The sequence below is a fragment of the Manacus vitellinus genome, unplaced genomic scaffold, assembly GCF_001715985.3.
Source record: "Manacus vitellinus isolate BGI_N305 unplaced genomic scaffold, ASM171598v3 scaffold_66_pilon, whole genome shotgun sequence".
NCBI lineage: Eukaryota > Metazoa > Chordata > Aves > Passeriformes > Pipridae > Manacus > Manacus vitellinus.
The window spans coordinates 2,815,937-2,841,459 of record NW_021940729.1 but is presented as its reverse complement, the minus strand read 5'-3'; the positions used below and the strand labels follow the sequence as shown (position 1 = coordinate 2,841,459).

The window sequence follows — 25,523 nt, the reverse complement described above, 5'->3', positions numbered from 1 at the left end:
TGACACTCAAGAGACTCCACACTATCTTTTCTGCAGCATATTCCCCCTCTGGAACTGTGTGTGGTCATTTCACATCACGGAGTCTTTCACCACCCACTCACTGCCCCTGTTCCTCCATGTAAAGACACACACACGTTACCTCTGTTGGCTTCTGGGCAGGGTCTCTGTCCTGTTTGGGAAAGATTAAGACAGACATTTAAAATGCCATGGTTTACAGCCAGCATTCATTATGAGTTAAATTCTGAAATGAAATACCCTTCCCTGCACATTTTTTCCCCAAAAATAAATCTCTTCGGAGCTGTATTTCACACAGATTAAAGGATTTCTTTGAGGTCAGTGAGCTGACATGGAAGTTGCTTTGGTTTACTTTGTGAAGGATTAGCTGTGCACATAATTAGGGATATGCAGAATGTTAAGTCTGAGAGGACCCAAAGAGGAATCAGACAGGGTAGAAACATCCACATCCTCTACTCCTTGGCTGTCCAAGCAAAGAACCAAAAGCCTCCAACCCATAAACTCCAGCTCTCATCATAAAATCCTGGTTACATTTTCATTCCTGTCAACACCCCTCCTATGCTGTCAGACACAGGAGGTGTCAGGGAATTCAGGAGCTTCTCTCTCTAGGAGTCCAGGCTGTCACAAAAGAGCACATGAATCACCCTGATTTGATGGCATTGCTGGAGGTTTGTTGCTTTTGGTCACTTAGAGAAACCTAAACTGAAGCTATTGCTAGACATATAATGGCTCAATATTTTTGTTCCTGACCACCTAAAACATAGTCAGCCCAGACTGGATTTTATAATGCATTAAATACATGGTCTTCAAAAATTATTCAAGTAGGAAGGGGTAGTGGGACTTATTTTCTTCTGGAAGATGTCACATGTATGTGACCATTGCTAACACATGACGACCTCTGCTCTGACTCAGGATTTCCCAGAAGGTGGCAACAGAGCATCCATGGGGTCACTGCCACAAAAGAGATGTCAGTCCTATTCCTAAGGGGATGGGAGGGAGGAGGCCAAACCTACCACTTCGGATGGCTCTTTCCTCAAACTGCTCAGACTGCTGGACTTCTGCAGCGAGGAAGTTCTGGGACAACGACATAAAAACAAAGTTAAGTTATTGAAATTAAATTTGCTAAGATTGAGACACAGGAACCAGCTTTAAAGAAAGCACTGTAAACATGGTGAGATACACTAAAACCAATGATGCTTTGAAATAAGACAATCAATGCAGTAATCAAAGACCACAAAATTTAATTACACCATAATTACTGCTGCTGATGCTTCAGTGACACAATGCCCACCTTTGGATTTTGCTGGCTTCTTATTTAACATCATATTTTCAGAAGCACAAGCAGAAGTTACACAGGCAAAGGAATTGATACAAACAAAAGCTATGAAAAACAGTATTTTTAGCAACTGCCTTTTGACTAATTTAATACTTAGAGAAGCCAAGTATGAGTGTTTTAGTATTTTAACTTCGGTTCTATTTTCCATTTAGGAGCAGATATCCCACAATTTCTGGTGGGATTTACAGTCTAGAACGCTCAAGTCTGGTTGAAAAGAAAATTACCATTAAAGTTTTTCTCATAACCACAAATAAATTCGGAGAAACACTGAATTTTATAAAGTTACCTATATTTACACCAACATAAGGGGAGCAGAATTGGGCTTTTATTTTCTCATTCTAATCCACTCATCACCCTTCCCCCACTATCAAAAGAAAAAAGCAAATCAAATGTGTGTGTACTGTGGAAAACTATAAATTTCAGAGTATACTGACAGTCTACACCGATGTAACAGAAAGTAACTGTGCACAGACAAAGCACTGGAAAGTAATGATCAAGAAAGCTCAGAAACCCACCATCACTAAATCCCATCTTTGCTGGAATTAGCTGATGTGTTTATATGTGTGTGTAAAATATGGGGGGGTGTTGGGGTTTTCAAGTTGACAATCATATATAAATATATGTCTCCTAAACAGTTTTGATTATGGTACTTACACTGGACTATCACACAGATGAGTTTCTGGGGAGGAACCTGCTGATCTTCCTTCACTGTAAAAACAAAGAAGATACAGAAAAAATATTTTGCTGGACAGAAATCCCATCATTTCAGACTGCTTTAATTGTGCTTTCACTTCAGCTCTTATGATACTAACACATGGCAAATATTCCCCTCAGGGTGGAAAGTCTTGTGAAAGATAAAGGACAAAGGTGAGCTCAAGATAAAGACAAGCTGCATGAGGCACAGCAGAAACAAAGCCAAGCTGGTCTTCTGGACAGGATGCTTTCCTTGACTGGAATGGAAAAATCCCACATCAACTTGAGCTTGCACTGATTTTTCACACTAAGATTGATGATTGTTTAAAGTCAATAAGATTTTCCTGCCTCTGGGTTCTTAGTGTTTGATACTCCTTTATATAAAGCCAGGGATTTGGAGCCAGTAGAAAAACACAAGCACAGCCCTTGTGTAGGTGTGAGTCTGGGGTGCTTTTCCATCTCCTCTCAGGGCAAGGAGGGTGCAGGATTAGAAATGCTAGTGGAAGGTGAAGGCCACTCCTTGCTTACCGAGAAGGATTTAACCATTGCACTTCATGAACATTAGCTTAGTTTGCTACAGCTACTCAGATGAATGCTAGTCTTGTTTAACTGACTTAATGTCTTGACAATTCAGTCACTTACAGATTATTAACCTCATTAAACATCCCAGAATATTGGATTTACAATTGAAAAATGCATGGAAACCATAATAATACCTCATTTCACTTGCAGGATCTGGCCTAGGTTGTGTTTTCACTCTCTCTGCATCAGCTTCTGAGCTCTTGGATGTTGATGAAAAAGAAGGGATTGAAATCTGTAAAATACTGGTGTGGATCTGTAAGGAGTTCTGAAAAGGATGAAGAATATGTGTTACACTCTTCTGAGCTGAAATGAAGGAGTCATATATGAAAAAAGAGTAACAGATAAACTGTGAAAAGGAGGGTCTGAAATAAGGTTTCAAAAGGTTTTTTTCTATTGTAATACAGTGATTTACTATTTGAAAGATGGCATTGAAGATAAAACACGAATCACTGCACAGATAAGCTACAGCACAGACAAAAATCTCCCAAGTCTCCCAAGGCTGCCTCCTAAATCTGTCTCTATCACAGACACCATGAAGGGTAGTTCACTTTTCAGGTTTACACTTGTCCTCAGCCACTCAGAGAATACCAAAAAACTGCTAAACATTCAATTTAATTTAATTTTCTTCATAGTGCATTCATGTAAGTCAAGACCCTGCTCTGACTCAGACTTCTAAGAGAAGAGATCTGTAGTTTTATTACTGGAAAATCTGTTTGCAAAAATCAGATATTGGACCACAACATACTTATCATGGATGCAATAATGTAATAAATATGACAGGATATATTAAATAAGTCCTGCTTATTTACTTGTTTCGTTCAAGTTCCTGCCAAATATAGCTCCTAAAATAGCTGTGTTTGATATGAAAACTAATTTCTATATGTTTGATAGGAAAAGTAGTTTAGACCCATTCTCATGGCAAATACAGCTATGTGCTGTCTACCGATCCCATTTGATGATTAAGAAAAATAAATTTAATTCAAACTCCTCAGTAGCTTTCACAAGAAAACTACATTCTCCAAAAGTATATGAGACATTACTACAAACTGTGCAACCCAGAAAAGAAGTATTTTCAGAAACTTGAGTTTTGGCATCTGCAGTATGAAATCAGCAAAAACAAGGTTTTCCAGGACCAAGGGCATTAAATGAGGAAGGAAAAAAGACACCTCTTCATGAATATTCACATTAAACTCATCGTGGTTTGGAGATGCTGTCACTGGGGTTGGGGATGGGCTTTTCTCTGGGTCAGTCAGACTTGGTGTGTCCAGCAAAACCGCGGAAACAGACCCTGAATTCAAGTCTTCACCGTCACTTTCCTTGCCTGAAGGGAGAGAACATGGAAAATTGCTGGCTTTATTTCTGGATACATGATGACCCTTGTGCCCCATGCAAGGTGCTCTCATTTATGGGTCAAAAATGGAAGGATTTGATTGTTGGGTTTTCTTAGGACAGACCACAGTAGAGGGAGGGAAGTCATTGCCAGTGTAGCTTCCCAATCCAACCACCACAACACAGACGAGTTGGAACAGAGGGAGGAACATAGACCAACAGCAAAAACTCCAGCAAATGCCCTCAGGGCATTTAGTGGGATTGCTTTCAACAAGCTGAATAAACTGGAGTAGTTATTTCCTCTCCATGTTCTGGAATTTCATACTAAATATTTCTTTTCTCTTATTCACTAGGAAAAGACCAGGAGGTCAAGTCTGCCTGCAACTTAAGCTGTCTCTGTGTTATCTCTAAGTTACCCATAGGAAAAATGCAACCCACTGCTCAAGAGTGGGCTAGCAGCAGCCTACATGGTGTTTGCAGCCTGCCACAAACTCAGTGTGTCTCATTCCGTTCATGTTGAAGCCCATCCAGCATCCTCTGCTCCCAACGTTGCTCCTGAACTGCCCTGGTCCTGCCAAAGCCTTGGATTGGTTGTTAAAGACAACCAAGGCTTCCTAAAAAGTTAGCAGAAATCTCACACTCGTTGCCAAAGACCTGAAGCAAACACAAGCCGAAGTTTGTTCACAGCCAAAACCTCTCTTACCCAGTTTTCACTGCCAGAAATCTCTGTTCACGCTCTGTGAAGTGACCCCAAAACACAGTTCCCAGAGACTCGAGGCCTGTTCTAATACCCTCCTGTGTTTGAAGGTGTGAAAAAACAGTACCTGTTCAAAAATTGCTACCCCTCCAACACTCAGCCCCACAAAAATACATACTTTGCTTCCTCGCTCCTCAGCTTTTGACAATCCTTACTCTCTGAAAGGACCCCTGGAGGCTCCTGCATCCCTCTCCTAGGATGGAGAGGGAGATGGAGGATGGATCCACCTCCAACACCTGCACAGCCAACAAAAGCCACAAGCCCATGTCTGTCCTAAACAAACTCAGGCAAACTCAAACTTTTGACCAGCTCAACACTTATCACCTCAAGGGATCAGAAGCTGCTGGATCTGGAAACCTCCACCAGTCTTAGAACATATGGAATGGACCATGTTATGGTATAAATTACAGGTACCATTTCAGTTTCCCAGTTAAGTTCCCTACCACAATGCACCTGGAGTTTAAATGAGGGCAGAGTTTAATTTTTTTTGGTTGTACAATACCTTTTTTACCTTGAGCCAGTATCACCATGTCTTGAACTTTCTTGTACCTGTTCAGAGATTGCCGGAGCTCTTCGATCTTACGATCCTAAAATAAAGGGAAGTTGTGACTGTGCTTCCTCCCCCAGAAATACAAATAACTACATTCTTCAATTTAACTGGTTGTGAGACTAAAAGAAGTGGGAAGTGTGGATGGGACAGGACTCAGAATGCTGGGAGGTTTTGTAGTATCAAAACCTGTATTTAGCAAAAACTACCACCTGATTATTGTCCCGGCCTTGAAAGCTCCCTTGTTAAGTCAAAGGTAGAGTATAATAAATTGGCCATGTACAAAGGATTTAGGGCTTTGGTGATCAAAAGAAAACATCCTATAAAATGTACATGCATATGAAAGCACAAAACCATCCCTTAAAACAATTCCTACTTCACAGAAAGCCCTTTCGAGAACACAACCTGCAATATGGCACTTTTATGGAGCTCTTTACATTTTCAGAACGCGGTATAAATTGCAGTCACACTGAATTCAATGACTCAACAGTGAAGGACTCTGTAAGGACCCTCTGTACATGCACAGAGCTCATAAATGCTCAGTTATAGTCCCTTAAAAGCACTGCTGTGCTTCTGACTACAAAAAATCATCAATTTTTAGAAGCTTGGTTTTTAATTGAATTGTGAAAGGCTCATACATGAAGGTTTTCTTAGAGATATAAATCAATCTGAAGAATGATTACTGAAAAAATAATGACTTTTGTACCTTCTCTTCATTTGCTGCCATTAGAGATTCTACCGCCTTCTTCATTTTCTGTACCTCTATATCTAAAAACACAACACAGTTCTCCAAGTCAATTTAAACCAGACACTGTGAGGAAATAAGAAAAAACAAAAAAAACCCTAGAAGCAATTCAGTAATATCTGAAAGTAAACTTACAAATTAACAGACAAAGCATAAGCCATTTAAAATCTGGGTTAGATGGAAATATATAGAAGAAATCCCTTTTCTTCAAAACCTCTTCACTGACAATTTTATCAAAGAAATTATTAAATTCAGGAATTTAAGAGAATTGAAAACTCAAGAGTATAACTACTACTTGACTTTTCACTATCTTCACCTTTCAAATAGCCAAATAATTACAAAACAAAAAGTTTGAAATAAAAAATTCTCCATTTGGAGTGCAATAAAATGCATCCTCATTACAACAGTCAACAAACACCCCAAATGGCATCTCAAAAACCCACTATCCAAAGTAACTGGATTAATAGATATGATGAAGGAAGCACTGGGCAGTGATGCTTAATTACAGCCTTAATTCAGTATGGATGTAGAAATTAGGACAGCACAATGGAATAAAACAAGTCTTTGCTGTGATGAGCAGTCATGCTAGAATAAATATATATTCTGACTTGGACAAGGTCCTTAATACAGACAACAGCACTTCATCTATAATCCTTATTTACCAAGAAGTATAAATACATGGAAATATGTATGTTCTGGAGGTGTTCTGGACTAGAAATCCAAAGAGAATAGAAATAATCTCCACTTTCTCCTAAAAATCCACCTTGTGTAAATGAAGTGAGCTTTAAATTTTGCTACAAACACAGGTAAACTTCTCACCAAACTCACAGGCAAGAAAGCCTTTTACACTATTTTAACTCCCCAAAAATTCTTGGAAAGCAAACAGAGCAGGAAGAACATTTTCCTCCTTAATGAAATGCAAGAAGAAAACAAGCTGCCTGGATGGCTTTCCAGATGAAAGACATTTAGAAACTAAACCAGTAACTGAGCCAGTTCCAATGATTTTCCCTCAGTTCTGCTGGCTGAAAATCTGGTTTACTGGATTGCAGCTGCATTTCACTGAGAGGCAACTGCTTTGTGGGTCTTCCTGAGACCAAATCTTTCTTTGCCTATCGGCTTTTCTTAGAAAATTTTGGTTTTTAAATGTGATATCTCCACTCTTATTCTCCAGTTTTACTCTAACTAAGGGTTATAGATGATGCAACCTAACCATGTTTGTTAAAGCAGTTTTGCAAACACATGCAGGAAGCTATTCTGGAAAGCACTTCTGGAATGCAAATGCTTGGGGAAAGACACCAGAAACCTTACTTTTATCTTTGAGCTTCTTTTTACAATTTTCATCTGTGCAGGAAAACCCATTGGATTTGAAATTAGCACGAAGGTTATGATATTAAATAACTTTTCAGAGAACACCGATAATAAAAGAGTCAACTATTCCTCACTTTATTCAGCTAATGAGGCAGATAATCCATGCTTCTTAATATTGGTCCAAGGTAGAAAAAATATGTGTCATCATTGCAAAAGATCTTTTGCTGAGCTGTACTGAAAACTAAACTAAAGTTGAGGACCAGAGGGTAGTGGGAGTTCAAGCAGCTCCCCACGAAAAAAAAGCCCTATATAAGTAGTCACGAATGCAATAAAATCAGACCTTGTTCGCATTTAAATGTCCTTAAATAAAAATGGAATCATGGCTCACTGTGGTCACTTTTAGTGATTTTAGCCAGTGGTTTTGAAAACAGATCATTTTATTAAATAAAATGTGACAATCTACACAAAGCCTTTTCCTCCTCAGGTCAGGGGAGGAGACTAATCTCTTGTGGCTTTGTTTTCTATAAAACACACTTTGAAAGCATGATCTTAAAATCAGCAATAATTACCAGCGAGATATATTCAGAATTTAAATTGCAGTGGGCTAAGAAAGTCTCTGGAAAATTTTTCTGAGGCTTTAACAAAAAAATTCTAGTTTCAAGTAACATAAATCCTGAATCTAAAATTAAATAAATACTAATTTAGTTTCTTCTTTGCAAGTAAATAAAAGAATTACCTAGCAAGGAAAATTTTTGTGCTAATTCAAGCCTAATTAAGATTTGGACTTAACCAGTGCACAAATCTAGAATCAATCCTCAATTTCACCTACTTACAGGTAGGTCCACATCACACTTTGGTCTGTAGTTTGCTATTCCATAGATAAAAAAAAGGTAGCACAAAGCCCATAAATACCCAGGCAGGAAAATTTCCTTTTCAACCTTTTGGGGAACTTGTTGAAATTCTTTTAAATCTTTCTTGGTCAATATAAATTGCATCTTTTTAGGCCTCAAACAAGCCACAAAGATCTAACTAGGGATCTCTTGACCAGTTTAAATTTGATCAAGAACTTGCTTTGACAGTAATTTCAGCAGCTGCATTGTCAACACCCACTAAATATACTACAAGAGATAAATACAAAGCTTAAGAAAATTGAGGCTTTTATCAGTTTTCTCCTGTACAACCATTCATGGAGACACGACCTCAGATGAGGTGACTGAGGAGGACATGGTGACAGAGCCTTCTTTTCTCTTACCTCTGTCCAGGATTTCAATTCCTTCTCCTTTGAGCTTGCAAACCAATTTTTCGTGCAACCTTTTTACCTCGGCTTCCTTCTGCTCCAGTTTGTCTTTCAAAGCTGAGAGTTCATCCTGTAACAGACACAGAGTCACTCACAGACAGCTTCCACACACACATGAGATGTTTCCAAAATTCCCTTCTAGGAAGCACATTGGGCAGATCCTCAGCCTATGGAAACGACCCAGGGTCCCCTGACATTTACACCCACCAAAATGACCCTGAACATCACAACAGACCTGTGGGGGCAAAACCAGTGGTCTGAAATTGTCAGTCTCATTGTAAAGAGATTTTACATCTAAATTTAAAGAAAAAATAGTAAAGATTAAAAAAAAAAGTTTTCTTATTTATTTAACCTTGCAGAGACAGAAAAAGTGCAGATGATGAGGGTAAAGGTTAAAATCTCCAGAGATTTATTTTGGTATTTACAGGGCATTTTGCGTGTTCAAAGCCAAACAACCAGGCTGAGGACAGTTTCAGAAATAACCACTGCTTCTATGGAAGAAAAATCAACCACAACACCACCAAGCACATGGACACACATACTGGAAAGCAGTTCAGACACAAATGTGGTACCTCTGCCACAGTTTGGGTTTGCTGATCAAGCACTAGGGAAGGAAGCTCGGAGCTGAGATTCTTGGGAATGAGACAGATGGTGTTTTGGGGGAGCTGGGGTGTATTAGAAAAACGCTGTCAAATTTTAACTTAGATCTAACCATCTGCACTAGCAAGTGAACTGGCACAGCCCCATGCATTTAACTTTTTAAAATTTGAGTCAAATCCTACCCAGTTTAGTAACATGTTTCTTTGATGTCCGAGGATATCTTGTGCAACAGCATCATCAAGACAGGGCCCTCAGTGCAAATGTACCCAACACTGAAAATTTAATTTGTTCAGTTTGTAAACAAAGCAAAACAAGGCAAGACTCAGCATTTTGGCATTAACAGCTTGTAACTGACATTTTAAATCCTTAAAGGAATAAACCAAACTAGAAAATAGTGGCTTAGGTATTTTTCTGAGCTAACCCTCAAAAGATCTGTTGCAAATATACAGCGATGTCTGCAACCCAAACTATGGAATTTCCTGTAATTGGTTCATGTTTGCTCTAAAGCATCATTTAAAAAAAAATTAGATCAACCTTAAAATTGTCAAGAAATCAAAGCTTCTTCCACAACAGCAGCTGGGCAATAAATACATTTCTCCAGTGCTCCAGTGTGGCACTGATTTCGATGGGATTTCTGCCAGTGTAGGATCCCTGCTCCTCCAAAATAAGACCATTTCTTGGTCACTTGAGAAGCTGCTGTTATACCCACAGGCAACTAGAGCTGTCAATGTGTATTTCTCCCCCTGAATTAGAAACATGATATGCAAATTTACATGTGGGGCGGGGGGGAGTACAGAAGAATCGCTATTTTCCAGTTAGTTTTCATGAATAAATTTTCTATAAAAGGGTGATAAAAAGTTCTGCTTGAATAATGGATGCAAGCTACACACAAGGCAATCTTTCCTCAGAAGGGGCATGATTTTAACCCAACTCTTATTCCATTAGGTGTAACCTATGCAAAGTTCACAACACTAAAATCCTCTCCCATGCAAAATAAAAGCTGTTTGCAAGGAATATCTACATCAAGAGCTCTCTAACAAGGAAGGGCACACTGCATACCAACACACAGCAATTAATGAAGAACAGAGCATGACAGCACAATGCAGGACAGACTGTAAAAGGGTAGGACATGAAGGATTCAAAACAGGCCCAGTGTCCCCCAGAAACTACCACACCTTTAACATCTGGCTTTTTTGCTCCATCCGCTGCTTTTCATACTGCATCTGACCCACTTTGATTTTCATACTAGAAAGTTTGGCCATTAAAGACTGGTAACAGAGACAGAGGAGTGAGAGAAAACTAAAGGTAGAAAAGAGACAAGGCTAAATGGCAAAGAGAAGTTAGACACTCAGAGAAACAGGCTGCTAGAAATACTTAGGTGAATGTTTTCACTTCAGAAGTGGTTTATTTTTAGCACACTTAGAAGAAAATAAATGCTCAAATTTGGTCTCAACTATGGCATACACCTTGTGTACTGCAACTCGTGTTTCTTGACACATGTGAAACAAGGGTCTAAACAGGAAATAAATTTACTGATAACAGCAAGGTAAGTTATCCTTCATAAAAAACACTGCTCAGGCTGAAAACCACAGCATGACATATGGAAATAGCCCCTGCTGTTAAGTGAGAACCATGAAACCCCAGGGCCTGAGAGGACTCAGGTTTTGCAGGGTGCAGGCAGGGATTAGGGAAAAGAGAATGAACTCCTAAAGCCTGACTTAGACCCACCTCTGCTTCTTCCCCTCAGCCTCACTTACTTTGGTTGTTTTCAGTTTTTTCTCATACTGGAGTCTTTCATTGTCCATTTCTCCCACTCTCAACCGCAGTTCATTTATTTCCTGGATCAAATCCTGAGCGAAGGGAAAAAGAAGACCAGAAACAATGAGAAAATTCAGTAAAAGCCCTAGAACAAAAGCTACCCATTGGTAGGAAAGCAGCAACAATAAAAGCAGCAATAAAAGGCACTCTGTACACAAAATCACACCACCTAAGTCAAGCAACTCAGAGCTTCACAGATATCCAGGGACTCCATTTCTCAGTTTTCCGTTCTATTCCCAAATCTGATGGTCACCTTTGACACTATGACAATTGATTTTGGAGGGTTTTTCTCTCCTGCAGCATGACCCAATGTCAAAATACACTGTGTGGCACTCACTGCTGGGTGAATTCAACCAGAATTCAAGAGTGTAAGATCCTGGAGCAGAAACTAAATTATTCTGATTAATTTCTTATGGACCTCATGGGTAATCAGATCCTTTACCACTGGTAACTGGTGACCAAAAAATACCATACAGTTTCTCCCAGGTGTTAAACAGAAGTTCAAGACAAGTCCTAACAGCATGCTTTGCCCCCAAAATGTTTTCAATTACTCCCTTGCAAGTGCACAAAAAAAAAAATCAATGATAACTTTGAGCTGTGGGGGTTAGAGGTTTTCCTTACTGGCACTGGGAACACAAACTACTCCTCTCAGAAACTCCTGTGCACAAAGGACACTGGAGTTGGTTAAATTATGAAGATCTCCCCATGACTGAGCCAGTTTTACCCTCTGGCTGCTGCTTCAAAGGCTGGTTATGGACTCCTCCCTAAATAAACTCCCTTGTAAGGTATTTTCTTATATAAACTCAGCCCAACTCAGACCACCCATGTTCCTTAAGGAAAATAATGCTGGTGCCTGCTGAGAAAGTGAAAAGACTGGAATGATTTAAAGAACAGAAGAATTACAAATCTCTATTAAGTATACAATTAGCTTTGGGAAAAAGCTGTGAACATCTAGACAGCAAATCCTAGAGCAGAAAGGCCCAGTGAAGCATCTGTTTAGAGAAAGAATGGAGAACATGAGTAACCAACCAAGCTGGAATGGGAAGGTGCAACAACAGGCATAAGGAACAACTGGATAATACAGGGATTTAATTTGAATGGTAATTCTGTAGGAGCCAGTAGCTCCAGAAAAGTTGTCAGATGTCAATGATGGGGTTTTTTTCTTTTCCCTAATAAAATCAGAAGCAACAATCATAGTTTTTCTTTCCCAGTTTGGGTAAGAATCTATTTCCATTTTGAACACTCCACGTAAATGCCACAATGTGTTTTATGGTCAAATATTTTAAATATTCATTTAAATACTCAGCTCATCTAAAATAGTTGATAATCTACTACTTTAAACAGGAATAAAATACTGTGTAATTCTGATAAAGCACTGCCTCCAAAATACCTCTTTGAGATTTTGTAAGGGCTGAGACAGTTACAACTAATCAGCCATTCATTTTCCCACTGAACCAAAGGAAATTAAGATATATTACCCCCTTCAGTGTTTAAGCCTAAGCCTTTTTACAGCTATAAAGTGTTGAAGCAAGGAAGAAACAATATAACAATTTCTATCACACTAAACTACGTCATTCTGGTTTTCAAAGGGAGGGAGGAACATTTTAGTAATAGTTCATTAGTTCTGGCATAAACACCCAGGAAATAAATCTATATAGCCCCTAATTAAAGATAATTTATTTTTATCAAAGGCATTAAGTGTATTTCAAGGTATTTCAAAGAGAAAGGTCTTCATAGCCTTTTGCACACAGCTTATAGAGTTGCAGTGCATGGTGTGCTCCCCACACTGGAACCACTTTTCTAGGAAACAGTAGCTCCACATCCATCTTCTTGGTATGTGAGTTGTGCTATTTAATTATGGAGAGACTGCAGTTCAGGGGGGAAACAAAGAAAGGGGGAGTACAAGAGAACTCTATGATTAACTAGATTTAATAAAAATAAGGATAGAAAGAGAGGAAGGAAATCAGACCTGTTACTGAACCAGAGGAAAAGGTGACAGCAGGCACATGGATCCATCCCACAGCTTGGAAAATGTGCTGTCACACAGTTGTCACCACACACAGAATCACTTACTTTCAAATCTGAGAGCAATTCAAGTAATTAATTTTTAACCCGTGGGCTTCAGGTCCAAAGAAAGCAATTCAAAAGCAAGCCTAACTTTTTTCCTTATGCTCATAGATACAAGTGAGGAACGATGCTTCACTGGAAACTAAGGAGGTGGGAAACCACTGACTGAAGTGGAAATTTGTGCTCCTGTGATGACAATATGGTTTTTTTTCCTTCTAGAAATGAAGGACATCTGGAACATCCACAATATGAACACCTGACATTTCAGCTCGTTTACAAAACCAGAAGTAGAAAACTTCGTTCTGCTTTGCAGACAGATCCAAGGTTTTTCTGATATGGGTATGTCATCCTGGCAGCAAAGCTCAGCCTGATACTTGCAGTTTCCTGGAAAAACTGGGTTTGCCCACCTGTTTTGAAGCTTTCTGGCTTCAAAAATGAACAAGGTTCAGCTGCACAGACCTGCAGTGTATAGAGGGCAAATGCCTGAGGGGAGCACTGCCAGGGATGGCAGCTCTGATGGTAGGAATCCCAAACTGGCTCTGGGAATCTTCCTTTGTAAAACCAGAATTTAACAAAGGGGCCACTTCTTATTTTAAGAGATACATTTTTTTAACCTTAAAGATGAATTCCCTTCTTGCCTGGTTCAGGTTCCCTTCAGGTAATGTGAAGACACACACAGCTTTCACAATTTATTCCATTGGGTTTTACTCACCTCTGTGTCTCTGAATCTGTCCTCATAGTCCAATCTATCCTTCTCTACAGATGTAAGCTTTAATTTCAGAGTGGAAATCTCTGCCATAAGATCCAGCTTCTGAGTTTCAAGAGTCGTTCTGCTTAAAAGCTCCTGATTCAAGATAAAGAGAACAGAATTATTCACCCAAGGGGAAGAAATCAGTGATTTATTTTGACAGCTAAAGGTCTCCTTCATGGGGAAAAGCATCACCCTCTTCCTTGCACTCTGTGAAGCCCTGGGACACAGCTATTATCTATCTGACAGACTCCAGGAACCTAGGATGCATCTGGGATCACGGGGGCACTATCATGGGCTGGCTGCCAGGACGAGAAAAAAGCCCGTCTGTCATCACAGTTGCTGTGGGCAGCAAGGAGCTGTGAAGGGAATCCACCCATCCTGCCACACGGTTTTGATCTAAAGGCTCTTTGAAGTTCAGTGGGGAAGGACTCAAAGAAGAGCAGAACTGGATTCTTACAGTGTAAAGCAGCCCTGACATTACTAAGCACAAAGACTTCTACTATATTTGAAAGTAAATATAGTAGAAAATTACCCCTTAGCTAAGAGATATCAAGGGCTGCAACACCTTGGAGTGCACTGCTCTCACCAAAGCAAAATGCAGGGTTTTTTAGGACAGAAGGAAGACAAGACAGCAAGACAGGCATGGAGCTGTGAAATACCTGTTGCAGCATCTCCTCTGTGGCATTCAGCTTCTCCCTGTGCTCCTCCAGGCAGAACTCCAGATCCCGAATCTTTTCTCCTTGGGCCTCCACCTGGTCTGTGAGCACACTTACCTGGACAGCAGGGAAAAAGGGATGCACATTTAGCACCTTGTGTCTGTGTCAGCCGAAGAACTGCACGTGCTGGCTGGGCCAAAGATGAAATGGGACCATGCAGGGAGGAGAAGAAGCAGCAGAGCTCTGCAGTGGACACAACACTCGGCAAAGGCAACAGGAGAGGAGAGAAAACTCCCCCTTCACACCACAGTTTCAGCCAAAGTTCTGGCAGGTGCATTGCAATTCTGCATCTCCCCTCCTGGCTTGTCCTGGAAGTTTCCATGAGGGGTGGCTGCTGCATTTTGCTACCAACAATTATGCCTTTGCCGTGACAATCCATTAGCTAAACCCATTAGTTCCTACCTTAACAACCAAATAGCCAAATCTCACTGCTTACAATTTATTCTCCTTCCCAAGGATCACACACTGTGTACCATAACAACCAGTTTCTCCTCTTGAGAGCAAAAAAAGCAAAGGAGGTTAAAACACACAGCCCAAGGCTGGGCAGGACCAAGACAACACCTTTGAGACACCTTTCCTAAGGACAGGATATCTGTCTCCTGATGCAGCCATCATGGGAATGGTCATGGGAAGTGGGAATATTAAAGATATACATGAATGTAAGTAGGCGGCTGCTCTGCCAACATGCTCAGCTAACAAGATTCAAAGACAGATCGGATACTCAGACATAAAGGCCTTTGGATTTTTCCTGCAATCTAAATCCACACCCATCCTTAATCTGGGTTAACTGTCCAAGACATCACAACTTCAAATAAATTCTCAGAGGTTTTTATCATATGCTATCAAAAAGTCTCATGAAGGCAAGAGCACAAAAAAATAACTGGGGTGACAACTCACTTGCAGAACAAGAGATTCCTTATCATTTTCCAGACGAGCCAGCCTTTCTTGATAAACATCTCCATTCCCAGATATGTGTCCATTAGTCTGAAAAATACAGCAAATAGTGCACAGTCAGCAATTGTACCACAGTGTCATCCAATGCTATCAACACACTTAGGGAGTATTTTTAATCTGTGCAGTTTAAGAACAGATTTGTAGTATTCTCCAGCCCCCCAAGGGTTACATATCAAATATACTGTCAACAAAGGACACACCATTCAGGAAAGAATTGTTCAAGGGCTTCAAGATGAGAAACGAAGAACCTTCTGGTGACCCAGTTCTGCAAAATTCACTTACTGTGCATTCAGCATTTTGCTAACAAAATTTGGACTCAACCATATACAACGCTAAGCCAAACTTGCAAGGAGACAAATACCCTGAGACACTGAGCAAGTGAAAAAAAAATGTACAATCTACAAGATGTGTGTTATGCTTCTTGCAAGTCATACATACAGTAAGAGACATCTTTTTACATCAGGCACATCTTACTGGGTACGGGTGAACATCTGCACTCTAAACACATCTCTTTGCAAAGCTGCCTGAGGCTAAAGAGAAACAAGAATATATGTTAATGCTATCAGAGAGTTCAGAGGAATCGGTAACTTTCTTCATAATAACTTCAATGCTCTTGAGCAGCGAGAAGGGTTTTATTCTAACCATATTCAAAGCTGTCTCAAAGCACTCTGTGATCCATGCCATGATCAGATCTTGGCTCAGGACAGAAATTCGTGTTGCCATCATTGCATAAATTGCTCAGAGGAGTCTGAGAAGCTGCTCTGACATCCAGCAGAGACACACCCCAATGTTGAGGGGCCTTGATTGCCTTCTGAATATGTGATGATCCTTGTGCCCTGGTGAGCCTGCAGCACAACCCTGCCTGGAGAGGTCACCTCCACCCAGGAGCTCCAAGCCTCTGGTTCCTGCTTGGAATCTCCCCTTGGAGCAGCTCACCTCCCCTGATTGCCAAGGATGCCTCAGGAAACCTCCTGGCTGAAACTCCTTTTCTAGGGTACATGGCTGACCTTGGGTGGTGGGAGAAATTGCCTTGTTTAAAAAATTGAACAAATAAAACTCCCACCAGCACCACTTAGAGATCAGACACAAAGCAAACAGGAGGAGGTAAAAGTGTCTGACCTCATCTTAATGCTCTGAAGAAATCAGTCTGTGTCCTGGCAGCTCTTAAATCAGTGAGCAGGAGCAAATGTGTCTCCCAAGCAATACCTTCTACATGGTGACCATAATATCTTCCCTGAAAACCCAAGCAACCTAAGAAAGGATGCTCTCTAGCAGTTTGTACCAATACCTTGTATCATGATCTGAACTATGACCCTGTATCTCAATTATTTAGCCGCACATTACTAGGCCACTTGACCACCCAGACACTGAGCATCAGGGCAAAATTCCTCTAAACATCAGAGTTGGCCATATTTTCCCCCTGATCTCTACCAGGATTTAGCTCATGCCATTGAAGATCAGTGAGATCTTCTGTTTTGTTACGCTTTAATTTAGATGAAAGAAGCCAAAGAGCTTCCGAAATAAACCTGTTAGCTGCTCATGCTTTAGATCTTGTCACTTGACTTGTATGTGAAATACAAAACTGAGGGGTTTGCCTACTTTTGCTACTCTCTAGGTTTTTTAAGTCCTCCAGTACATCTCAGGCCATTACTCAAGACTCTGTAAGAACAGCACTTGCATTTTGTAACATACAACACATTAATCAACCCAGTGTGTGTGTCTGATGTAGGAGAGTGGTATTCATCCCTCTTTGCAGGCAGCAGAAGTGCAAAGACACCCCTCCACCCCGGCTAACAAGAAAGTCCTTGCCAAAACATGGACTGAACTCCCTGCCTCCCAACCACCACATCAACACATGAACCACTGACCCCCCTGATACCTCCAGTCAGCATAACCAGACACAAATCAGCTAAAACCAAAGGCTGCGTGAAGAAAATGTGGGGAGGGAGGTCTTGGTTTCACACTACGATGAAAATGTCTTTACAATGCTGTGAAAACCAACGAGGTGTTAAAGCATAATGTTAGTCATTGTGCTCAGCATCTTGCCAAGACACCTTTGTTGCTAAACTCCCTTCACATTTCTGACACAAAAATCTGCTTTGCTCAGCACGTCACACTTGGCTTTAAAATAGGAGTGTTTGGAGAGGGACAGCTCAAGCCAGAGCCGTGCATTGACATCAGAAAGAGGGAGGAGGAAACCCCAAACAGCATAGGAGCAAAAGTTGTTCTCGCTCAAAGCCAAATAAAAGGGCTTAAATAATCATAGACTAGTTTAAGCTGGAAAATACCTCCAAGATCATCAAGTCCAACCATCAACCCAGGACCACGTTCACCACTAAACAATGTCCTCAAGAGCCATATTCACATGTGTTTTACATCCTCCCAGGGATGCTGACTTCACTGCCTCCCCAGGCAGCCTGTTGCAATTTTCCCCTTTCAGGGAAGAAAATTTTTCATAATATCTGACCTAAACCTCCCCTGGTGCAACTTGAGGCCATTTCCTCTCGTCCTGTCAACTACCTGAGGGTAGTTCATCTTTTTTCTAGGAGAAACCTTGCAGAGATGTCTTAGTTTTGCAAGCTGTGTGTACTGGGGGCAAAGATCACTTTTGTGGCTATTGCCAGAAATATTTTCTAAAACCTGCATAAAAGCAGACCAAAACCAGAAAACCTTGTGTACAACCCAGGAGCAGTTGGTTTTTTGCCTGAACTGTTTTAACTTCTGAAAGATAGGACTGACTCTCCATTTTAGGTACAAGAAGGAAAGAAAGTCACCAACTTTGGTTTCAGTGGAGAAAAAGATGACACAAAAAGACCATGGCAGCTATTTCCAAGAGCAGCAGTCCCAGCACCTCTCAGGGTGGTGTGGAGACCAGAGACCTGCAGGCAATGGACAGATGCCTTCCTCAGACTGCTCTGCACTGTCTGAGGTAAAAAGTTGATTCCTGGCATGATATTCTTCCCAGACAGATGAGAAAGGAAGAGGGGAAATGAAATATACGAAAAGAAGAATAGAGTAATGATGGCAGTGAGTGGGACTGAAGAGAAATAGAGAGGGAAGATGCCCAAACACTGAATATGGGAAAGAAGTGCATGAGGAGATGAGGTGAATGGAGCCTTAACAGCAAGGAAGTGGACAAAAGAAAGTCTGAAAGATGCCAAGAGACCTGGTGTGTGCAAAATCTAGGTGAGCAACACTCAGTGTGTCCTTCAGAAGTGTCTCTCCACCTGGGAACTTGCATCCTCCCCCTGGGACTTAGCCTGGCAACTACCCACCCTGCAAAGCAATGGCTTCACTTTGGGGGAGAAAAAAAGAATAAGAGAAGCAAAAAAGAAAAGTAAATATTTGATTCAACAGCATATTTGGGGCACTTGGTAGTTCTGGATCAAATTTGTATCATTTAAGTCAATACAGGATTAACATAGTTTATGAGCTGTGTAAGAAAAGCTTTCCATTTTCCAAAGAAGGCTTCTTTCATCAGCAACTTCAAATCTATCTTCAATTAAGCAGTTGGACTTTGCATGTGTTTTCCATTTAGGGATTAACAGCAAGACATTGTATGGAAAGAGAAAGCAGATTTACCAATACAGATTGTAATCCTAAAAACAAAAGAACAGTTGTCAAAATGCCACTGAGGCTTCACAGAAGTTTGAGGTTAAGCATTTACTTAAAATGCCTTATAAGATCAGATCCGGTGCACTTAGAAACTCTGCAAGATCAATCCATGGTTAATCCATTAAACACGTGTGGAAGCTTTGTCTGTAATCATCTAAGTGTAAAAATCCACGCTGCTCTGGAGGGTATTATTCCTGGAGTAAGTAGATGCATTACCAAACTTTCATAGCTTGCCTGCCTTCGTTCTTTAATCCCTTTTCCCTGGAAGTGAGTAAGCATTCCAAACTGCATGGAAGTTTCTAATAGCTGCTGGTTTAAACCTCCCAATAAAAAAAAAAAAAATCCATTTCCTCTCCGTTGCTGAATTCTCCTTTCAAAAATAAAAGTCATTTTTAGCCTACTACAGTTGATACCCTCATTTCCCTTCATTTTCTCTCCTGCTTTGGAGGAGAGAAATAAGCAGCACAAATCACACTGCTCTTGCTGTATGTGCAGTTTGATTTGTATAGAAGGAGCTGCCACTCCACAGCATCATTTCCTTGTGCAGCAGATTGCACTGACTGCTTAGACCACCACAGGCAAGTCAACAGTTGGGCAAGTGAGCTGTCCCTGACACCTCTTCCCTGACCATCTGGAGTTAAATTAGAGCTCATCAACATGCTTACATTGTTCACATCATTATAATACACATTACCTACGCTTAGTTAAACAAAGTTGCTGCTGTTCTGCTTGTTCCCTCAGCCTTAGAGAGTCCCTTGCAAGGGGGTTCCTCCAGCCCCAGCTACCTCAACATCACTTTGTGTGCCACAGGAAGAGCCTCCAGGTTTTCCAAGCAAAGTATTCAGATACAGAGCCGTGACAGCTTTACCCTCTGTAAGCATTGATTCTGTCCCACATTTATACTGGTTTGAGCACAATTCATCAGTGTTTAACCAGTTTGTGTGGGACTCCCACCACTGCCCTCCCAAACTGGCATCTCCTGCATTTCACGCTCCCTGCTCATCCCTCTGAATATTTGCACATGCTCTGGAAGCAGACAGGTAGATCTGCTGCTAAGCTTTTCCTAAGATTTACACCTTAGTTCCTCCTTACAGAATGAGAAGGGGGGAAAAAAAACCCCACAAACCCTCTCAAACCCCCCACTCGCACATTATATTTTAAAGGCTTCACTACAATAAAAGTGAATTCTGAAAGAAAACCAGCTTAAGACAGCCCTTCACTCTGAGATATTTACCTGAAACATTTTGTAAATATGAATATTGAACAGGGAAGATGCATTCGTGTCACAATATTCCCTTTCCTCAACAGCAGCACAGCTGGTGCCTGATCCAAGAGGAGGATGAAATGCCCATTCCCTGCGTTGCCCAGCTATGGCTTGTCACTGGGAGAAATGCAGGAGCCAGAACAATCACGGAGCTCCTTACCTTATTTAGCCACACGCAGTGCCCGTGAATGTCCCAGCTGTACTCCATGCTGGTCATGACTATTTTCATGCATCCAAGGACGCCGGGGGCTGTGGGGATAAGCCAAAGCAGGGACCCGCAGCCCCAGCGCCGTCAGGGCTCCCCCGAGCCGAGGGAGAGGTGAAGCGATTCAGGTTCCCCCGCCTAACCCGGGATGGAGGCGAACAGCGGCAGAGTGGGAGATGGGGGAAGCGGAGCCCGTGAAGCAGCAGCGCTCCTCAGGCGGAGCGAGCAGCTCTGGGGAATTAACACATCAAAGCCCGGCAAGGAACTCTTCCAATCCGCATTCCGACGCAGCAAGGCAGGGAGGTGCAGAGCAGTGTAAACCTGACCTGGGAGCAAGGATAGCCCCACGCAGGTGGCACCACCCTCGCTCCTTGTCAGCATCATCCCCTCCTCTGCTCCTCCCGGCCCCGCGAAAACCATCCGACCCCGAAGAGCAATTCCCATCCCTCCACCTGACTACAAAGTAAATAGAAGGGAGCTTTCTTTTCTTGATGGGCTATTAATTGTAAAAAGCTGGAAGGACACATGTAATTAATTCACTTGTAGATGGCAAGAAAAAAATGGAAGGAAAAGGTTGACTCAGCTGTCCCAGGTCTCACAAGTGGCTTGGTCTCAAGTTTAGTATGACATAAAATGCAACAATATCAACCAACCTCTGTCCTCAGTTTCAAGTTTCAACTGACCCAGTAACAGCAGCAGCATAAAAAGTCCTTAATATATTTTATTACAGAGCCCAACTTGGGGAGTCCTATGATTATCTCAAAAAAACACAGCTTTTATAATTGGAAAGATAAAAATCTCAAAAGTATGAATACTGAGTAACCCATAATAAATCAGCAGAGCAGAAGAGGAGTAGAAGCTGTGCTTTTTAAGCCACACTGATGCATTTTGGATTGGGAATGGTGATTTTTGACAGCTCTGCCATTAGGGCTGCATGGGTTGTTCTTACTGCTGATGAACTCATCCACGATGCATGAAGATGCCACGCCACAATGTGCTATAAATGAGCCTGTATCATCTTCCAGGGTTAAAAAACACACCAGTCTGGATGAAGAACAAGAAGCAGGGTCCTGTGTTTCAAGAACTTTGAGAGGTACATCTCTCACAGACAGAAAGTATTGCTGGCAGGGAATTTATGATGACAGGCTGAGACAGTATCACAAGACTCCTTTCATACTGCAAACTTGAGGAGGGATCTCAGGTATTTGGTGGTAAACACCCATGTGCCACACATTACTATAGGACCTTTTGATAGCTAAACCCAACAGCAGCAGAAGCTGAACCATATGACTGTACTGTACACCCACGCTAAGAGAATCAAACAACACACTTTGGTTTGAAGATGAGACTTTTCCATGAATAAGAAATATGAGATGATTTCTGGCTAACCAAACCGCTTCCTCCACTGGGGAACCACCCTGCTGCCCAAATAGGTCAACATACCTCAGTAAGATTACAAGCCAAGTTTATCCACAAGGAAAATTTCTCTCTAAAAGCTAATATTCCCTCCTATTAACTCCCACTACTCCCAGTCACCGCCTGGAAGAACCAATTTGTTGAAAAAATGTCCAAATCTGAGGCTGGTCTGTGAGACAGCAGCAACACTCTGGATTGCACAAACCACTCTGAATCCCACAGCTTAAATTAATCTTCTGATGAGCTGAATATGTTCTATGGTTGGACTTGGTAATCATCTCAGAGGTCTTTTCCAACCTTAATGATTCCATGATTCTACATAATTCAATAAACCTTTGGAGGCCATAAAGTTTGTTTTGCTTGACAGTTAACTTCAGAAATTTGCTTCTTGAGTGAAAAGAATTAATAAAATATGTATTATTATATATGTATATATAAATTCAGAAAGTCACTTCCAAAGCTAACACCACAGTTGCACTTGCTGTGGGTTTGAGAAGAAGTGTTATCCTGGCTCGTTCATCCCAGGGGCACATCCTTTAAAGAGGGAAAGGCACTCAACAGGACCCATATACACAAGTTCAGATCAGGAGCTTGGGGAAAATGGCTCTGAGACGTGGGAAGAGAATGTTCACCCACTCCCTTCCTTCACTCTTTTTAACAAGACACAGTTGGTTTCTTCTTTCTGGGAAGGCTGTTGCATAAGATGTATTTTTTAAAAAAATTAAAAACAAAAAACCCAAAACACTTTCAGGAAAAGTAATAACCAGCAAGAAAACTGTCTCTTGTTTCAACTGAAGAAAAACTGGAGCAACATTCCTGACTGGGACCAAGATTTCTGAGAATTACCTCCAAGAGACAGATCTATCAGCTTCCAGCTGGACACAACAGGGCTGCAAAATGTGGAGTTTCATTTAAAATGGTCTTGCTGGTGGTGATGATGTTACAGATCCTGCTGTCTGTGTTCAAGCCAGAGGCTCCATTTTCCCAGAGTACAGCACACACTTTACTCAAGTACACACTGGAATACACTAAATATTTCTGTTGAACAAGAGAATTCTGAAAAATCTCCAGAACTCTGCAACAGTTATGGCCTGGCTATGGATTACAGGTCTAGTCCCCAGGAAAAGAAGAGTGTCTGAGCTTAGAAAAGGCCTCAGCCCCTTTCCAGACTTGGAACAAATGTCCTTGTTTGTAATTTTTTCCCTGACACTCACGTGACCTCCAGGCGCACATGGAGATGTGAGCAGGGTTTCAGCAGCCCAGAGGTCAGTTTTGAGCTGGAATGACAGGTTACGGTTAAACTGCCTCACTTGAGCAGCAGAGAGTTGCATGTACAACTTTTCCGAGCTCCCCATGGGCACTAGCCCATGGATTCTCTTGAAAGAGCTCTGCCAGATGCCGAGGCACTGTCTGTGTGCTCTGGTGTCATGTGGCCATCTGGCACCCGCCAGTTAAAGAAAAATAAATCAGCATGAGGCGTTTTAACTCATTGGCCCTTTTTGAAGGGGCACAGACTTCCCTGATACATTGAGAGGAGCACAAAGGAAGCAGTTCAGGGACACAGGGCAGCCTATCCTGGCATGGCAGAACTGAGTGCTCTGCCCCATTTTACAGAAGCAACTTTGGGAGACTGCTGTCATCTCCTTTTCCCAACTCGGGCACCAGCGGTTTCCCTGCAGGGCCAGGAGAGGATTTTTCTCTTGTGACACAGTGTTTGGAAGCAGTAAACACTATTTTTGTTTTCCCCTGAGACACAAGAGGCTTGCTTACAGCTTGGGATGGGATGTCACACACCAGTTCCAGCAGCTCGGAACAGCCCAGTGGAGGATTAAATGAGTTTCAAACAAAGGAAATGTCTTCCCTTCTCGGTAAGGATGGGCATAGTTGCAAAAAACCTTCCTGCAAATCATTCACAGAATCACAGAATATGCTGAGTTGTAGGGGACCCGCAAGGATCATCAAGTCCAACTCCTGGCCCTGCACAGGACACCCCAAGAGTCACACCATGTGCCTGAGAGTGGTGTTCAAACGCTCCTTGAGCTCTGGCAGCCTTGGTGCTGTGCTCACTGCCCTGGGGAGCTTGTTCAGTGCCCAACCACCCTCTGGGGAAAGAACCTTTTCCTAATATCAATCTAAACACCTTCCTGCTGAGACAGGGACTGGCAACACTGGTGACACCTGCAAATCCTGTGGTTGTAGCAAAGTATAAGTAGAACACTTAGTCTTTCCTCCCAGGGGCTTCGAGGATGCCAGAGAATGCAGGGGAATAATTCGAGGCAGACTGAGGAATAACTGAGGCATTGATGGAATTTTCTGCAATCTCTGGTATTCACAACCCCTGCACATCTTCCCCAGTGGTCAAGACACACTAAACTGAACGGCATAATAGAGCCCTTCCCCTCCCACTCAGCCCATGGATGCAATAAAAATCCATCACTGTCTCATTGCCACGTGGTGATTCCCCATCACGTTGGTCTGAAGGACCTCATTCCAGATCCCAACAGCCAGGCATCCCTAACTCACACATTTGCCATCACAAGAGGTCACACCTTATTAATCTCAGCAGGCACTGCAGCCTCCAGCCATGTTGCTGGGCCCCTTTACCCCAAAGTGGATCAGCATCACCGATCATGGACTACAGATTACTCTGAACACCATGGAAAAATGTTCGCCTTCCAAGACTGTTTATTTGGCATTTTTTTTGATTTATAAAGGCCATACTTGCATGCAACCTGTTATGTCCCTCAGTTTCTGCTCCACACAGACTAGTTACAGCAATGTTCACTGCTGTTTGTTAGGCAGGAAGGAAATGCTGATGCTGGCAGGAACTCTGTGTGTTTTAAAGATCTGACTCTAATGTCACTCCCATCTCCTCCTCCTGATCTCAGTGTTGGCTGCCACACTTTGACAGTGGAGGCGAGGTCCAAATCCCACTGGAGACAGTAGGAAAGCTCCCACATGCTTCATTAAGTTTCAGGCATTTTCAAAGGAGTAGTTCAAAGCAAAGGGAAAAAAAAAACAAACCAGAAAAAGAAGGTTCTCCCCTCAAACCTTTCTGCAAGAAACGAGTCCCAGGCCCCCATCTGTCCCCACATTGCTGTGCTCAGCCCCCATGACAGCAGATGGCATGAAGGGTCACTCAGCACCAGCCACAGCACACAGAGTCCTGCACCCTGCAGTCCTCTGAGCACTGAAATAAATCCATTTGTGGAGATAAAAAACACCTTCTGCAAGGTCAGCTGTAGCTCCAGGGTGACTGAATCCTTTCTAGGGGGTGTGATGCTGTGCTGGTTTAAAAGTTAACCAGCAGGGGGAATGAACCCAACTCAAAGGAGAGATTATAAGTCAGAATAACAATTTATTAAAATAATACAGTAAGTACAATAATACAAACAAACAATTGGTCTCAACCCACAAAAACCCAAATGTGTAACCCAGTACCCTGGGGCCTGAACAAAGTGGTGTTCCTTGGGCCCTGTTTGAGTCCAAAGTAAAGGGAGAGGGGAAG

At 41.9% G+C, this 25,523-nt stretch overlaps 1 protein-coding gene across 8 annotated transcripts in view; it reads right to left on the bottom strand.

Annotated features, from left to right (window-relative positions):
- PPFIBP1 (PPFIA binding protein 1) overlaps window positions 1-25,523 on the bottom strand; it is a 101,299-nt gene that overhangs the window by 15,926 nt on the left and 59,850 nt on the right. For 5 of the 8 annotated variants that reach the window (XM_018083656.2, XM_018083658.2, XM_018083655.2 and 2 more), the window contains exons 5-18: window positions 15,459-15,545; window positions 14,505-14,618; window positions 13,807-13,938; window positions 10,967-11,059; window positions 10,385-10,477; window positions 8,565-8,679; window positions 7,313-7,345; window positions 5,966-6,027; window positions 5,215-5,299; window positions 3,793-3,947; window positions 2,761-2,891; window positions 2,006-2,059; window positions 1,029-1,089; window positions 140-169 (exon numbers count right to left, since the gene is read on the bottom strand). In XM_018083656.2, coding sequence (XP_017939145.1) covers window positions 140-169; window positions 1,029-1,089; window positions 2,006-2,059; window positions 2,761-2,891; window positions 3,793-3,947; window positions 5,215-5,299; window positions 5,966-6,027; window positions 7,313-7,345; window positions 8,565-8,679; window positions 10,385-10,477; window positions 10,967-11,059; window positions 13,807-13,938; window positions 14,505-14,618; window positions 15,459-15,545 — 1,245 coding nt within the window. The remainder of the gene's footprint in view (window positions 1-139; window positions 170-1,028; window positions 1,090-2,005; window positions 2,060-2,760; window positions 2,892-3,792; window positions 3,948-5,214; window positions 5,300-5,965; window positions 6,028-7,312; window positions 7,346-8,564; window positions 8,680-10,384; window positions 10,478-10,966; window positions 11,060-13,806; window positions 13,939-14,504; window positions 14,619-15,458; window positions 15,546-25,523) is intronic. The other 3 variants (XM_018083663.2, XM_025896204.2, XM_018083661.2) reach the window with 3 other exon arrangements.